Consider the following 18621-nt stretch of genomic DNA (forward strand, 5'->3'; position numbering starts at 1 on the left):
CCTCTGCACAGTATCCTGCAATGACGAGCATAGCTTCTCTAACTCGTCGATCCTACCAGCGTTGAATTCAGAAGCTTTCTCAAGGTCCACAATACTCTGGCCATGTGAATCGACCGTTTGAATGACGCTCTCGATTTTGGTGTCCAGCTCAGCAATAGTGGCCTTAAGATCCTCAGCTATAGCAACACGTAGCTCCCCCAAAGCACGGGTAAGTTCTATAAGTGTCACGTTGTTGCATGTGCCTCCCGCCATGTCTGTCTCGCTGTTTAGTGGGGAGTAGGCCTCCGCTGTGGATTTATTGTCCTTTGGTCGCTTATTACTCGGCATTTTCATATAAAAAGTTACAATCTTGTATTAGAAAGAAACGTTTGTTGTAAAAAGTGCCATAAAGTAGGTTAAATTAGATTATTTTGCAAAAAAGTTGCAGGAGCCTCTCACGCACAGCCGTTCACTCCAACATGCTAGCTCCGCCCCTGAATTGTCATTTTTTGTCAACGATCTACACAAACTACTCTATAATCTCAGAGTGAAAGAAAATTTTGAACAAGACCAAAGAATGTACAAAAATAAAACACTAATGTACAGTATCTTGATAAGATAAGTATTCAACCCCCATAACATGATGCAGCCACCACTATGCTTGAAAATATGGGGAGTGGTACTCAGTATAGTTTTGTATTGAATTTGCCCCAAACATAACACTGTATTCAGGACACGAATGTGTTAATTTAGTGCCTTGTTGCAAACAAGATGCATGTTTTTGTAACGGCGTTCGTCTGTTTAAGAAAGAGAGTTGGACCGAAATGCAGCGTGTTGGTTACTCATGACTTTAATGAAATGAATCGCGGTACATGAAATAACCTATAAAGATGAAAACAACAAACGGAACGTGAAACTTATTACAACCTATCTGGTGAATACTACACAAAGACAGGAACAATCACCCACGAAATACAAAGCGAAACTCAGGCTGCCTAAATACGGTTCCCAATCAGAGACAACGATAAGCACCTGACTCTAATTGAGAATCGCCTCAGGCAGCCAAGCCTAACAACACCCCTAATCAGCCGCGATCCCAAATAATACAAACCCCAATACGAAACACAACATATAAACCCATGTCACACCCTGGCCTACCCAAACATATAACAAAAACACAAAATACAATGACCAAGGCGTGACAGTTTTGGAATATTTTTTACAGGCTTCCTTCTTTTCACTCTGTCAATTAGGTAAATATTGTGGAGTAACTACAATTAAACTCATGGTGAAATCCCTGAACGGTTTCATTCCTCTCCGGCAACTGAGTTCAGAAGGATGCCTATATCTTTGTAGTGACTGAGTGTATTGATACACCATAATTAATAACTTCACCATGCTCATAGGGCTATTCAATGCCAGATTTTCTTTTTTACCTATCTACAAACAGGTGATCTTCTTTGCGAAACATTGGAAAACCTCCCTGGTCTTTGTGGTCGAATCTGTGTTTGAAAATCACTGATTGATCAAGGATCCTTACAGATAATTGTACAGTCGTGGCCAAAAGTTTTGAGAATGGCACAAATATTAATTTTCACAAAGTTTGTATGATGGCAATTTGCATACACTCCAGAATGTTACCAAGAGTGATCAGATGAATTGCAATTAATTGCAAAGTCCCCCTTTGCCATGCAAATGAACTGAATCCCCCAAAAACATTTAGACTGCATTTCAGCCCTGACACAAAAGGATCAGCTGACATCATGTCAATGATTCTCTCATTAACACAGGTGTGAGTGTTGACAAGGACAAGGCTGGAGATCACTCTGTCATGCTGATTGAGTTCGAATAACAGACTGGAAGCTTCAAAGGAGGGTGGTGATTGGAATCATTGTTCATCCTCTGTCAATCATGGTTACCTGCAAGGAAACACGTGTAGTCATCATTGTTTTGCACAAAAAAGTATTTCACAGGCAAGGATATTGCTGCCAATAAGATTGCACCTAAATCAACCATTTATTGGATCATCAAGAACTTCAAGGAGAGCGGTTCAATTGTTGTGAAGAAGGCTTCAGGGCGCCAAAGAAAGTCCAGCAAGCTCCGGGAACGTCTCCTAAAGTTGATTCAGCTGCGGGATCGGGGCACCACCAGTACAGAGCTTGCTCAGGAAAAGCAGTAGGCAGGTGTGAGTGCATCTGCATGCACAGTGAGGCAAAGACTTTTGGAGGATGGCCTGGTGTCAAGAAGGGCAGCAAAGAAGCCACTTTTCTCCAGGAAAAACATCAGAGACAGACTGATATTCTGCAAAAGGTACAGGGTTTGGACTGCTGAGGACTGGGGTGAAGTCATTTCCTCTGATGAATCCCCTTTCCATTTTTTGGGGGCATCCAGCAAAAAGCTTGTCCAGAGAAGACAAGGTGAGCACTACCATCAGTCCTGTGTCATGCCAACAGTAAAGCATCTTGAGACCATTCATGTGTGGGGTTGCTTCTCAGCCAAGGGAGTGGGCTCACTCACAATTTTGCTTAAGAACACAGCCATGAATAAAGAATGGTAACAACACATCCTCCGAGAGCAACTTCTCCCAACCATCCAGGAACAGTTTGTTGACGAACAATGCCTTTTACAGCATGATGGAACACCTTGCCATAAGGCAAAAGTGATAACTGAGTGGCTCTGGGAACAAAACATCGATATTTTGGTCCATGGCCAGGAAACTCCCCAGACCTTAATCCCATTGAGAAATTGTGGTCAATCCTCAAGATGTGGACAAACAAAACCCCACAAATTCTGACAAACTCCAAGCATTGATTATGCAAGAATGGGCTGCCATCAGTCAGGATGTGGCCCAGAAGTTAATTGACAGCATGTCAGGACAGATTGCAGAGGTCTTGAAAAAGAAGGGTCAACACTGCAAATATTGACTATTTTCATCAACTTCATGTAATTGTCAATAAAAGCCTTTGACACTTATGAAATGCTTGTAATTATACTTCAGTATTCCATAGTAACATCTGACAAAAATATCTAAAGACACTGAAGCAGCAAGAATGTATATTTGTGTCATTCTCAAAACTTTTGGCCACGACTGTAGAGTGTTTCCCCCTTTGAAGAGGGGGATGACCACGGCAGCTTTCTAATCTATGGGAATCTCAGATGATACGAAAGAGAGATTGAACAGGCTAGTAATAGGTGTTGCAATAATTTTGGCAGATCATTTTAGAAAGAGAGGGTCCAGATTGTCTAGCCCGGCTGATTTGTAGTGGTCCAGATTTTGCAGCTCTTTCAGAACACCAGCTATCTGGATTTGGGTGAAGGAGAAGTGGGGAAGGTTTGGGCGAAGTGCTGTGGGGAGCGCAGGGCTGTTGACCAGGGTAGGGGTAGCCAGGTGGAAAGCATGGCCAGCTGTAGAAAAATAATTATTGAAATTCTCAATTATTGTGGATTTATCGTTAGTGACAGTGTTTCCTAGCCACAGTGCAGTGGGCAGCTGGGAGGAGGTGCTCTTATTATCCATGGACTTTACAGTGTCCCAGAACTTTTTTGAGTTTGTACTACAGGATGCAAATTTCTGTTTGAAAAAGCTAGCGTAGTTTTCCTAAATGCCTGTGTATATTGGTTCCTAACTTCCCTAAAAAGTTGCATATCACGGGAGCTATTCGATGCTAATGCAGAACGCCACATGATGTTTTTGTGTTCTTCAAGGGCAGACAGGTCTGCAGTGAACCTAGGGCTATATCTATTCCTAGTTCTAAATCTTTTGAATGGAGCATGCCTATTTAAGATGGCGAGGAATGCACTTTTAAAGAATAACCAGGCATCCTCTACTGATGGGATGAGGTCAATGTCATTCCAGGATACCCCGGCCAGGTCAATTAGAAAGGCCTGTTCGCAGAAGGGTTTTAGGGAACATTTGACAGTGATGAGGGGTGGTCGTTTGACCGCAGAGCCATTAGGGATGCAGGCAATGAGGCAGTGATCCCTGAGATCTTGGTTAAAAACAGCAGCGGTGTATTTGGAGGGCGAGTTAGTTAGGATGATATCTATTAGGGTGCCCATGTTTACGGATTTGGGTTTGTACCTGGTAGGTTCATTGATAATTTGTGTGAGATTGAAGGCATCAAACTTAGATTGTAGGATGGCCGGGGTGTTAAGCATGTCCCAGTATAGGTCACCTAGCAGCACAAGCTCAGAAGATAGATGGGGAACAATCAATTCACATATGGTGTCCAGGGCACAGCTGGGGGGAGAGGGTGGTCTATAGCAAGCTGCAACGGTGAGAGACTTGTTTCTGGAAAGGTGACTTTTTAAAAGTAGAAGCTCGAATTGTTTTGGTACAGACCTGGATAGTCAAGACAGAACTCTGCAGGCTATCTCTGCAGTAGATTGCAACACCGCCCCCTTTGGCAGTTCTATATTGGCAGAAAATGTTATAGATAGGGATGGAAATTTCAGGGTTTTTGGTGGTTTTCCTAAGCCAGGATTCAGACACGGCTAAGACATCCGGGTTGGCAGAATGTGCTAAAGCAATGAATAAAGCAAACTTAGGGAGAAGGCTTCTAATGTTAACATGCATGAAACCAAGGCTTTTACGGTGGCAGAAGTCAACAAATAAGAGCACCTGGGGAGTAGGAGTGGAGCTAGGTACTGCAGGTCCTGGATTAACCTCTACATCACCAGAGGAACAGAGGAGAAGTAGGATAAGGGTACGGCTAAAGGCTATGAGCACTGGCCGTCTAGCACGTTCGGAACAGAGAGTAAAGGGAGCAGGTTTCTGGGCACGATAGCATAGATTCTAGCCATAATGTACAGCCAAATGTATGGTAGGAAGAGAGTACATTAGAGGTAAACCTAGGCATTGAGTAATGAAGAGAGAGATATAGTCTCTAGAGATGTTTAAACCAGGTGATGTCATCGCATATGTGGGAGGTGGAACAACATGGTTGGTTAAGGCATATTGAGCAGGGCTATCGGCTCTACAGTGAAATAAGACAGTAATCACTACCCAGGACAGTAATGGACAAGGCATATTGATATTAGGGAGAGGCATGCATAGCCAAGTGATCGTATGAGTCCAGTAAGTGGTTGGGCTGGCTGGGGATATGGCGATTCAGACAGTGTTGGGGAATAATCAGAATTAGTTGGTAACATAGGTAAGATGTTTTATATTCATCATATGTTTGTAAGTTACTTCTCATCAGAATATTTATTTTTGTATTATACTGCGGCGGGTTTGCAGTCATCTGTTCTCTGTCAAGACTAAGTTACTGGGGCCGGAGAGAGGGGAGAGCTCAAGCGTGTATCTCTTGGCTCCACAATGTCTGTGTGCTAGTCAATGTGTCTCTGTGATCTTGTCAAGGAGGGGTGGATTTGATATATGCCTGTTGATATGTGGATTTGGTTTATGCTTCTGAGTTTGAGAAAAGGACATAGTTTAGGAGACAAAGCTGAACGATAAATTATGCCAATGCTGTCTGGCTATGTGTGTCTTTGCTGTAAAGGATCTCAGTTGCAATGTGTAAGGGACTCTCAGAGAATTAATTGATAGACACTGAATTGATCTGAGAGTCACAGGATTGTGATGGAGCTCATATAATTAAAAATGGACTTTGTGATAACTTTGACTTGTGTGTGGTTTGCTCTCATGATTTGGTAAATACAGAAAATTTCCACGACAACAGTTAGCAGGCCGGTGCTAGAAAGCTAGCAGTTAGCAGGCCGGGGCTAGCAAGCTAGCATAAGGGCCTTAGAGGGACGTTGCGATGGGGGAAAAGTCTGTTTTTGGTGACGTCAGTGAAGTCGATAGACCAGTTGTGGAATTAGTAGGGTTCCAAGTAGCAGAGGGGTCCAAGTCCAATTGACAAAATGGGTATAGTGGTCCAAGAAACTGGCCAGTGGATCAGCTAACAGTCCAATATGCTATAGATAGCTAGCAGGCCGCAATTAGCAGAATGTTGGGATCCTCGGGCAGATTATGTCGGTAAAGGATCGGCGGGATCCGTGCCCCATACCGGCAGTAGAAGGGGTCCGGATATTGTAGCCGAGGAGTGGGCTTCAGGAGTAGCCCAGGAGCCCTAGCCAGGAGATGGGTCTAGCATGGGCTAGCCCCAGGATAGTTGGTGCTTGCTCTGGGACGGGAACTTTAGCCAGGAGTGGTTAGCTGCCATGATCCAGAAGAAAGATTTCAGAGTTTGCGATAGGAATCTGTGGATATGGAGAGAAAAATAGGTCCGGTATGCTCTGGTTTGAAACTCGTTGTACGAACTGACGAGAGCTTTCTGAGCTAAAGGTTAGCTGACTGATAACTGATAGCTGGTAGCTAGTTAGCTAGCTAGCTTCAGTTGAAGCAATCCAGTTCCGAGGTAAATATAAATACTTTTGAAAACCCCCCAGATCCACACCACATTGAGTGAGGCGGGTTCCAGGAGAGTATTTTGAAGTTGAGGTTTAGGAAAAATGTTAAAAAGAATCAGAAGAAAAATATATTAAAAGATATATACATGGGACGAGACAAGACAAAGACAAAGACAAAGACATCTGACTGCTATGCCATCTTGGATTTCGTAAATGTAAGATATTTCAAATTCAGGCTGTAACACAACAATATGTGGAAAAAGTCAAGGGGTGTGAATAATTTCTGATATACATGTATATGTGGCGGGTCTGTAGCTCAGTTGGTAGAGCATGGCGCTTGTAACGCCAGGGTAGTGGGTTCGATTCCCGGGACCACCCATACGTAGAATGTATGCACACATGACTGTAAGTCGCTTTGGATAAAAGCGTCTGCTAAATGGCATATATTATTATTATTATTATTATTATATACAGTACCAGTCAAAAGTTTGGACACACCTACTAAGGGTTTAATAAGGGTCACACCTACTAAGGGTTTTTCTTTATTTGAACTATTTTCTACATTGTAGACAAATAGTGAAGACATCAAAATATTGAAATAACACATATATAATCACGTAGTAACAAAAAATTGTTCAATAAAAAATATTTTAGATTTTAGATTCTTCAAAGTATCCACCCTTTGCCTTGACGACAGCTTTGCACAGTCTTGGTATTCTCTGAACCAGCTTCACCTGGAATGATTTTCCAACAGTCTTGAAGGAGTTCTGAAATATGCTGAGCCCTTGTTGGCTGCTTTTTCTTCACTTTGCGGTCCAACTCATCCCAAATCATCTCAATTAGGTTGAGATCAGCTGATTGTTGAGGCCAGGTCATCTGATGCAGCACTCTATCACTCTCCTTCTTGGTCAAATAGCCCTTACACAGCCTGGAGGGCTGAGGCTGGTAAAGGCTGGTAAATCTAATGAACTTATCCTCTGCATTAGTCTTTTTCTACATTTTGCAACGTTACAGCCCTATTCTAAAATGGATTTTTTTAAATCCTCAGCAATCTTCACACAACATCCCATAATGACAAAGCAATAATATAAGTATTCAGACCCTTTGCTGTGAGACTCAAAATTGAGCTCAGGTGCATCCTGTTTCCATTGATCATCCTTGAGATGTTTCTACAACTTGATTGGAGTCCACCTGTGGTAAACTCAATTGATTGGACATTATTTGGAAAGGCACACACCTGTCTGTATAAGGTCCCACAGTTGACAGTGCATGTCAGAGCAAAAACCAAGTCATGAGGACGAAGGAACCGCCATAGAGCTCTAAGACAGGATTGTGTCGAGGCACAGATCTGGGGAAGGGTACCCACCAATTTCTGCAGCATTGAAAGATCCCCAAGAACCTAGTGGCCTCCATAGTTCTTAAATTGAAGAAGTTTGGAACCACCAAGACTTCTCCTAGAGCTGGCCGCCCGGCCAAACATGGAATTGGAGGAGAAGGGCCTTGGTCAGGGAGGTGACCAAGAATGCAATGATCACTCTGACAGAGCTTCAGAGTAGTGATGGGCATTCCGGCTCTTTTCAGTGAGCCGGCTCATTCGGCTCAGCTCACCAATAAGAGTCGGTTCTTTTGGCTCCCAAACGGCTCATTAAAAAATATATGTTTTGTATTTTTTCAAGTCAAACAGTTTGTGATAGTTTGACTATGATTGGTGTAAAACAATTCTAATTATTAAATTAAATCATACTCTACCTTAACCAGAATGGATTTGAAAATGCATTGGTTTGTTATGAAAAAGAATGCTATTCAAAATTTGCATTTAAAGTATAACTTTTTAATGTATATAAACAAAGTGCATATAAATCTAATCATTCAAAACAAAAACAATCTGAACAACATATTAATTGCACCATATCAAAAAATAAATAAATAACAATGTGCAAAACTGCAGCATCCCACTTAAAACATTAAACTGGTCCCTCTTTTCTCTCTCTTCTTTATTGCCATTTTATAACCAGCAGCACACAGCAATGCTGACCATAATTGAGCTTTTATGGGAGATTTGCATTCAGAAATGCGGGTTTCCTCACTTTCGAGGGGCTGATGCGGTTTCTTCTCTCAGTAATTATTTGTCCCGTTTTCGAGAAGAGCCTCTCAGAGGGAACGGATGTGGCCACTATGCAGAGTCTCCCTGTCATGACTTTAGTAAGCCGTGGGTAGACAGAGGCCTTGTTCTTTCAGCAGCTCAGAGGATCTGCAGATCTTTGAAGGAGGGGCTCCTCCAAATAGGATCAGACATCCGCTGAGGGATTCCTTCGTGCTACATCCCCAGTTGCTCTCTCGTCCCACAGCATCCAAACAGCAGACATTTGTGGCACTACTGCTGGAGCTTCTGCTCCATCTGATCCCTCTTCTTCCTGGTGCCTGAACCAGCTGACTGCTGGGGCTGTCCCTCCCTACTGCTGAAGTTATTCTTTGAAGAGCCTCATCAATCGCTCTGGCATCACTGAAGGTTAACTTCTTAAGCCTGGGGTCAAGTGCAGCGGTTTCTGATAGCACGTGATTATATTCCATTCTGTGGAACTTTCTGTCCATTGATGAACATAGGGTGTCAATCAACTTTGTCACATGTCCTGTAGTTACATTTGCTTCTCTCTGGCGGCTGGCTGTGATTCGCTGCAGACCCTTACACAGGAGTATCATTTTTGCAGCTGTCAAATAGTTGAAAAGAAAGAACAGTAACTTATTAGTTATGTTTTTTCTACTGTTAATACATTCTCATCTACTGTCCACATACATATATAGTACTGGATTAAATAATGATGTAGTATTAACTGCTTACTGTACCTCTCTCCACAGTGACCTGCTCAAAGGGTTCCAGGACTCTGCACACCTCCTCCACCACCTCCCATTCCTCTTGGGTCAGAGCATCAACAGGTGCATTGACAATGGCCAGGGTAGAGATGATGGCATCCTTTGACTCAAGAAACCACTTCAACATATAAAATGTTGAATTCCACCTTGTAGTGCAGTCTTGTTTAGGCCTCAGCTCAGGCATCCCCATCTGGCGTTGTGTAGACTTGAGTTTTTCAGCACCTATTGTGCTCCTGTAGAAGTATTCCAAGGCTGCTTTCACTTTGTCTATACTTCCGGCGCCGACTGAGATGGCCGCCTCGCTTCGCGTTCCTAGGAAACTATGCAGTTTTTTGTTTTTTTACGTGTTATTTCTTACATTAGTACCCCAGGTCATCTTAGGTTTCATTACATACAGTCGAGAAGAACTACCGAATATAAGATCAGCGTCAACTCACCATCAGTACGACCAAGAATATGTTTTCCGCGACGCGGATCCTGTGTTCTGCCTTACAAACAGGACAACGGAATGGATCGCATGCAGCGACCCAAGGAAACGACTCCGAAAAAGAGGGAAACGAGGCGGTGTTCTGGTCAGACTCCGAAAAAGGGCACATCGCGCACCACTTCCCAGCATTCTTCTTGCCAATGTCCAGTCTCTCGACAACAAGGTTGACGAAATCCGAGCAAGGGTGGCATTCCAGATGGACATCAGAGACTGCAACGTTCTCTGCTTCACGGAAACATGGCTTATTGGGAAGACGCTATCCAGGGCGGTGCAGCCAACGGGTTTCTCCACGCATCGCGCCGACAGAAATATACATCTCTCTGGTAAGAAGAGTGGCGGGGGCGTATGCCTCATGACTAACGGGACATGGTGTGATGAAGGAAACATACAGGAACTCAAATCCTTCTGTTCACCTGATTTAGAATTCCTCACAATCAAATGTAGACCGCATTATCTTCCAAGATAATTCTCTTTGATTATAATCACAGCCGTATATATCCCCCCCCCCCCCAAGCAGACACATCGATGGCTCTGAACAAACTTTATTTAACTCTTTGCAAACTGGAAACCATTTATCCGGAGGCTGCATTCATTGTAGCTGGGGATTTTAACAAAGCTAATCTGAAAACAAGACTCCCTAAATTTTATCAGCATATCGATTGCGCAACCAGGGGTGGTAAAACCTTGGATCATTGTTACTCTAACTTCCGCGACGCATATAAGGCCCTGCCCCGCCCCCCTTTCGGGAAAGCTGACCACGACTCCATTTTGCTGATCCCTGCCTACAGGCAGAAGCTAAAACAAGAGGCCCCCACGCTGAGGTCTGTCCAACACTGGTCAGACCAAGCTGACTCTACACTCCAAGACTGCTTCCATCACGTGGACTGGGACATGTTTCGTATTGCGTCAGATGGAAATATTGACGAATACGCTGATTCGGTGTGTGAGTTCATTAGAACGTGCGTCGAAGATGTCGTTCCCATAGCAACGATAAAAACATTCCCAAACCAGAAACCGTGGATTGATGGCAGCATTCGCGTGAAACTGAAAGCGCGAACCACTGCTTTTAATCAGGGCAAGGTGTCTGGTAACATGTCCGAATATAAACAATGCAGCTATTCCCTCCGCAAGGCTATTAAACAAGCTAAGCGTCAGTACAGAGACAAAGTGGAATCTCAATTCAATGGCTCAGACACAAGAGGCATGTGGCAGGGTCTACAGTCAATCACGGACTACAAGAAGAAACCCAGCCCAGTCACGGACCAGGATGTCTTGCTCCCAGGCAGACTAAATAACTTTTTTGCCCGCTTTGAGGACAATACAGTGCCACTGACACGGCCTGCAATGAAAACATGCGGTCTCTCCTTCACTGCAGCCGAGGTGAGTAAGACATTTAAACGTGTTAACCCTCACAAGGCTGCAGGCCCAGACGGCATCCCCAGCCGCGCCCTCAGAGCATGCGCAGACCAGTTGGCCGGTGTGTTTACGGACATATTCAATCAATCCCTATACCAGTCTGCTGTTCCCACATGCTTCAAGAGGGCCACCATTGTTCCTGTTCCCAAGAAAGCTAAGGTAACTGAGCTAAACGACTACCGCCCCGTAGCACTCACTTCCGTCATCATGAAGTGCTTTGAGAGACTAGTCAAGGACCATATCACCTCCACCCTACCTGACACCCTAGACCCACTCCAATTTGCTTACCGCCCAAATAGGTCCACAGACGATGCAATCTCAACCACACTGCACACTGCCCTAACCCACCTGGACAAGAGGAATACCTATGTGAGAATGCTGTTCATCGACTACAGCTCGGCATTCAACACCATAGTACCCTCCAAGCTCGTCATCTCGACCCCGCCCTGTGCAACTGGGTACTGGACTTCCTGACGGGCCGCCCCCAGGTGGTGAGGGTAGGCAACAACATCTCCTCCCCGCTGATCCTCAACACGGGGGCCCCACAAGGGTGCGTTCTGAGCCCTCTCCTGTACTCCCTGTTCACCCACGACTGCGTGGCCACGCACGCCTCCAACTCAATCATCAAGTTTGCGGACGACACAACAGTGGTAGGCTTGATTACCAACAACGACGAGACGGCCTACAGGGAGGAGGTGAGGGCCCTCGGAGTGTGGTGTCAGGAAAATAACCTCACACTCAACGTCAACAAAACTAAGGAGATGATTGTGGACTTCAGGAAACAGCAGAGGGAACACCCCCCTATCCACATCGATGGAACAGTAGTGGAGAGGGTAGCTAGTTTTAAGTTCCTCGGCATACACATCACAGACAAACTGAATTGGTCCACTCACACTGACAGCGTCGTGAAGAAGGAGCAGCAGCGCCTCTTCAACCTCAGGAGGCTGAAGAAATTTGGCTTGTCACCAAAAGCACTCACAAACTTCTACAGATGCACAATCGAGAGCATCCTGGCGGGCTGTATCACCGCCTGGTACGGCAACTGCTCCACCCTCAACCGTAAGGCTCTCCAGAGGGTAGTGAGGACTGCACGCATCACCGGGGGCAAACTACCTGCCCTCCAGGACACCTACACCACCCGATGTTAGAGGAAGGCCATAAAGATCATCAAGGACATCAACCACCCGAACCACTGCCTGTCCCATCAAAGCTGGGACCGAGAGACTGAAAAACAGCTTCTATCTCAAGGCCATCAGACTGTTAAACAGCCTGCTGCCAACACACTGTCATTGACACTGACCCAACTCCAGCCACTTTAATAATGGGAATTGATGGGAAATGATGTAAATATATCACTAGCCACTTTAAACAATGCTACCTTATATAATGTTACTTACCCTACATTATTCATCTCATATGCATATGTATATACTGTACTCTACATCATCGACTGCATCCTTAGGTAATACATGTATCACTAGCCACTTTAACTATGCCACTTTGTTTACTTTGTCTACACACTCATCTCATATGTATATACTGTACTCGATATCATCTACTGTATGCTGCTCTGTACCATCACTCATCCATATATCCTTATGTACATATTCCTTATCTCCTTACACTGTGTATAAGACAGTAGTTTGGAATTGTTAGTTAGATTACTTGTTGGTTATCACTGCATTGTCGGAACTAGAAGCACAAGCATTTCGCTACACTCGCATTAACATCTGCTAACCATGTGTATGTGACAAATAAAATTTGATTTGATTTTGATTTGATTTGATTTGTCCACAGTGGGCTTCATCACCCTCAGAGCATCTCTTTACAATCAGGTCGATTGTGTGGGCAAGACATGGATGATGGGTCCATTTAAAGATGTTCATGGCTTTGGTTTTGTTAGCTACATTGTCGCTAACACAACAGACCACTTTTCCATCTACTTGCCATTCTCTGGACACCCTCAACAGTTCGTCTGCCAAGTTCTCTGAGGTGTGTCTGTCGCTGAACTCAAAGCAGTCCAGAAGACAGCTAGACATCGAAAAATCTTCAATGAAGTGACATGGCGGAGATCTTTGTGGGCTATACTCAGCCTTGTCTCAGGATGGTAAGTTGGTGGTTGAAGATAACCCTCTAGTGGTGTGGGGGCTGTGCTTTGGCAAAGTGGGTGGGGTTATATCCTTCCTGTTTGGTCCTCGGATAGGGCCACAGTGTCTCCTGACCCCTCCTGTCCCTCCAGTATTTATGCTGCAGTAGTTTATGTGTCGGGGGGCAAGGGTCAGTTTGTTATATCTGGAGTACTTCTCCTGTCCTATTCGGTGTCCTGTGTGAATTTAAGTGTGCTCTCTCTAATTCTCTCTTTCTCTCTTTCTCTCTCCCGGAGGACCTGAGCCCTAGGACCATGTCTCAGGACTACCTGACATGATGACTCCTTGCTGTCCCCAGTCCACCTGGCCGTGCTGCTGCTCCAGTTTCAACTGTTCTGCCTTATTATTATTCGACCATGGTCATTTATGAACATTTGAACATCTTGGCCATGTTCTGTTATAATCTCCACCCGGCACAGCCAGAAGAGGACTGGCTACCCCACATAGCCTGGTTCCTCTCTAGGTTTCTTCCTAGGTTTTGGCCTTTCTAGGGAGCTTTTCCTAGCCACCGTGCTTCTACACCTGCATTGCTTCCTGTTTGGGGTTTTAGGCTGGGTTTCTGTACAGCACTTTGAGATATCAGCTGATGTAAGAAGGGCTATATAAATACATTTGATTTGATTTGATTTGACATGTAACCGACATGTAAGAAGTGGTTGTCCAGCAGTCAGTGGTAAGGCAAACTGCAGTAGTTTTTCGGACTCCTGCACTGAAGCCTGTGTGCTCTCATACAGTTGTTGAATAAATTAATTTGAAAGGGTTTTCTTGCTTGGAATAGACTATTGCTTAAACCTCTGTCCTCCACGATCGAAAATGGCTGGAAATCGGTAGCAATCATGTTAGCCAATGCAATATCAATTTGGCCTTGTTTTGCTACAGACATAGACTTTGGCATAAACTGGTCCATAGAAGACTGCGTTGCTGTGGGTCGCGGAGTAGGCCTACTTGAGTGAGTGGATACATCTCCACGTGTGGAGGTGCTGGCTCCACCACTATCACCAGCAGGCCCGCTAATTTCTTGAAGCTCCGCTACAGCTAGCTTCATAGTTCGCATATGCCGGTGTAGGTTGTGCGTAGAACCGGCTTTATATGAGATTTTGTTTTGGCAAATTCTACACTGTGCTTTAACATTGTCTACATTATTAAAATGCATCCAAATGCTACTGTGCTTCCGACTCATTTTCCAGCTGTTGTTTTCACAGCTGTCCTTACTCTCTCTCCTCGGCTTTGGTTCCTTCGTTGACACTGCGTGTCTGATTGACAGGAACAACAGGTGAGATTGTTAGTCTGAGCAGACAGTCAGAACGAATGTGTGCGCTTGAGCATTTAGGCCTATATTATTTTATTTATTTTTTTGTTCTTCGAATTAGTTTATTCTATTCATTTAAATCTTTTGATTATTCTTCTGATATGCGAGCCGGCTCCCAAAATTTTCCTACAAGAGCCGGTTCTTAGAGCCGATGACGAACAGATAGCTCACTAAAGACGGGACTAAGACGGGACTACCGAGCCCATTTCCGCGCTAACATCAACTCAGTGATTAAACAGTGTTGCTCCTTGCTGAAACAAGCAAGGTGTCTTTGGTTGTCTAGACAACTCCCCCTCCCTGCAACAGTAGCACGGGAGCGGAGGAGAGGAGAAAGTGTGTCTTTAAAACTATTATAATGGTGACCGTCACTTGCCTGAACAATAACTGCCATCCAAAATTCCATGACAGTCATACACACACACACACACACACACACACACACACACACACACACACACACACACACACACACACACACACACACACACACACACACACACACACACACACACACACACACACACACACACACACACACACACACACACACACACACACACACACACACACACACACACACACACACACACACACACACACACACACACACACACTGCCCGTTTAATGTGTATATAAATGTACCCTAACATATTGTTGTAGGCCTACATCAACCTGAGAACGTCAAGTTGCTGCCCAAAAGCTAGTTCTTACATTGGTTGGTTCAGCAGTTGTAGTGGTGGTGGCTGCTGCTGCTGTTGTGGTGGTGGTGGTCATCATCACTGTAGTCACTGGAGGAAGAAATAAAATACGTATCTTTGAGATGACTCATGTCTCAATTCTGTCCTGTATATAGTGCATTGTACTTTTATGCTCATATAATGCAATTCAGATTGAATCCAAATAAATAACACATTTTACAGATGTGTTGAAATGAAAGGAATAGTGATAAGATGCGATGCATTGTCAGAAAACGAATAGTTCAACAGAACAACAGATTTAGCTCAGCCCCATACAGTAACAGTCTCCCAATTGATGTGGTGGTGAAACATGTAAGCATGAATCCCTCACAGTAAAATACAGGGTTTTTACAGGCTCACCAATTCTAACACCAAGGACACCAAAGTACGGTTTGACTTTGACTTTATTTAGTCTTGCACACAGTTTACAAGGAAACTGAAGAAATGCAGAATAGCATAGAAAACAATCATAATACAGGTGTCAGGATTTGGCCAGGGTTGTTCCGGTTTTTGGTCACTAGATGCCGCCATTGTGCTTTTTGACCTTTTGTTTTCCCTTGATCCCCATTATTATTTGCACCTGTGCCTCGTTTCCCCTGATTGTATTTAAACCCTTAGTTTTCCTCAGTTCTTTGCTCTGTGTTTGTATGTTAGCACCCAGCCCTAGTATTCTGTGAACTCTTGTTGATCCCGGTGGACTCTCTTGTGGAATTCTGGTTTTTGTTCTTGTTTATTTATTTTTGAGTATCTTTTGAGGCTTTTTATGCTTTACCTACCACCTTGTGGATTTACCTTTTTGTCTTGGAGGATTACCTTTGTTCTTGTGGAATTCCTTTTGAGGTTGTGGAGTTACATGTTTTCCTGAAGGACTTCACTTTTTACTTCATTAAATACACCGTCTCAAGTACTGCTGTGTCTGCCTCATCTTCTGGGTTCTGCCGACTATTCGTGGCTCAGTTGGTTAAGTGACTGTTTCTCACTCCGGAGACCTGGGTTCGTAACCGGGTCCTGACAACAGGGCACTTAGATATCCCAAATGTTTTTATGGAGTGGGCTAGTCCCTTAGGTGTGTTTTGTGTTTATTAGAAAGGATGGCTAGAGAAGAAAGTAAGGAGTAAGGAGAGAGGGTGCTTGAGCAGTGGGACGGATTTGAACCCATGCTTTCGGAGATACACAGTGCATGTGATCCATGGGCAGCGGTTTAAACCAGTGGACCACCGTAGGCCACAGCACATTGGTTTTCTTTATTGTATATTTTTTTGGGGGGAAAAACTAAAAAACGGTTTACCTGTTGTAGTGTTTGTGCGAACAATGGAGGCCAGGGTAGAGCTAAGACAGCCAGTGGAGTTGCAGCATCCCATCGAACAGTTGGTCTGAGTGTCGTTGACACAGGGATTACTGCAGGAGGAACTGCAGCCACCGGTGTAAGTCATGTCTTCCTGTCTCTTCAGCTGAGAAGGTATCACACACATTTTGTTAGCACACTTTTAGAAACGAATACATTTAAATGTTTCGTTATTGTTAAACAAGGGAATAAAAGATGAAGTTAGAACCACATTCCGGTATAGTTGTGACTTTTTTAAATGGTGAAACTTTTAGTAGTAGGGCCAGGAAGATCATATCTAAAATAGGTGTGACATGAATTAATGACAGCAGATGCAATATGAACTATAGCATGCAAAAGTTGTGAAATGTAAGTACATTTGTATTATTCAAATTCTAAAATTCTGCAATACACCCATAGTGTATACTGTACCTCACAGAAGGTGATATTAGCAATGCATGAAACAGAAGTCATATTCATGTACACATCGTTGCAGTCTGAGTAGTTACAGGAGAACTGGCGACAGGATATCTTTGAGAGAGAGAGAGAGAGAGAGAGAGAGAGAGAGAGAGAGAGAGAGAGAGACGATCAGATACTGAGCACCGCATCTTTGCTTTCTCTAAACAATCAAACAACAGGAGTATCGGTCCGACGTTGAATGAAGTACTACTTAGAAAGTATACAGCATACATAAAGTCTGCACTACACACATCAACTGTACTTTTATGTCCTACTCCACAACAAAGGGTGCAAAAAGGATGACATAACCAATGTAGAGGGCATTACTAAATGTGACATAACTGGCTAATTCCCTCAAAAATGGTGCTTTATAAAGGGTGACATCGTGCATGCTATTTGATGTGAAATTGCCTGTCTCGAGGAAAGCTACAAGATAAGGCATTAAACGGGATGGTAAAGCGGACTACATGTATTATGAAATAATCTCTCCCACCAAGTTACCTCATTTCTCGGTGCCAACATGCACAGACACAAACATGGGCCCAGTCACCATCCCCTCAACCCCCTCACTCACACCCACCAACACACACGCACTGTGGTTATGTACACTACAGTGGTAGAACTGGAAAAAAAACGGTCTGTGTTCACTTTGGCACAAGGGGGTGTCCTTTCCAAACACTGAGTAATACCCATTATCTTATGTTCAGAACCTTTCATTGTGCATTAATTGGAGTTGAATACATATTTAACCCCTGAGTCATACATGCAAAAGTTTTTCATGAAATAACATAAGATCATTTTGTTTAGTCACCTATACATCAGATAATGGTAGACTCACTTTTTAGTCATTTGAACTAACATTTAATCCAACAGCAAAAAATACTAGATACAATTTTTAAAGCTATTATTTTTAGTAGATGCTAGACGGTAAATAATGGAAAATACCATTTTCCATACAGTGTTTAGCTATAACTTGACAGCAAAGTTTACGGGAAAACAATTTATCAGTTGCAGTATCCTTATACAGTACATAAGTAAAATAAATGATCAGATATCAGGGTAGAATCTATTGATAAGCAGCAGCCTACAGTAAAAAGGTATCTGTGTAGCACTGTGTGTGAATGTGTAACGGCTCTCGTTGGTGGTAGAAAGAGTAGACCAAGTTCAAAGAAACAGAAAACATAGAATTTCCCACCCGAGTCACACCCTGACCTAAACAAACATAGAGAATAATCAGGATCTCTAAGGTCAGGACGTGACAGAATGCCCATTTCTGCCCCATGCAACATTGTAAAAGATCATCATTTCAACTGATACAGTATGACCTGTCTCTCTGCTGGAGAAAATGATTCAGGTTACAGTGTATCAATGAAATTTAGATAATGAGTGAGATATATTGTTATACAGTATATGAAGGGTGTATTGTTTAATTGGTTAATTTAATCTTGATGGCTACACATTTGCAGCTAAAAGCTAAATTGCAGAATAGGTCAACAGATCAAAAGGAAAAATGTAAATTAACATAATGTCACGGTCGT

General features: G+C 43.6%; 1 protein-coding gene across 1 annotated transcript in view; it reads right to left on the reverse strand.

Moving 5' to 3' along the window:
* The window catches only part of LOC123997371 (Y' element ATP-dependent helicase YJL225C-like), a 49189-nt gene that overhangs the window by 10582 nt on the left and 19986 nt on the right, over positions 1-18621 (reverse strand). The window contains exons 5-7 of the mRNA XM_046301523.1: positions 17057-17155; positions 16589-16751; positions 15275-15351 (exon numbers count right to left, since the gene is read on the reverse strand). Coding sequence (XP_046157479.1) covers positions 15275-15351; positions 16589-16751; positions 17057-17155 — 339 coding nt within the window. The remainder of the gene's footprint in view (positions 1-15274; positions 15352-16588; positions 16752-17056; positions 17156-18621) is intronic.

The sequence above is a fragment of the Oncorhynchus gorbuscha genome, linkage group LG15 (genome assembly GCF_021184085.1).
Source record: "Oncorhynchus gorbuscha isolate QuinsamMale2020 ecotype Even-year linkage group LG15, OgorEven_v1.0, whole genome shotgun sequence".
Lineage (NCBI taxonomy): Eukaryota > Metazoa > Chordata > Actinopteri > Salmoniformes > Salmonidae > Oncorhynchus > Oncorhynchus gorbuscha.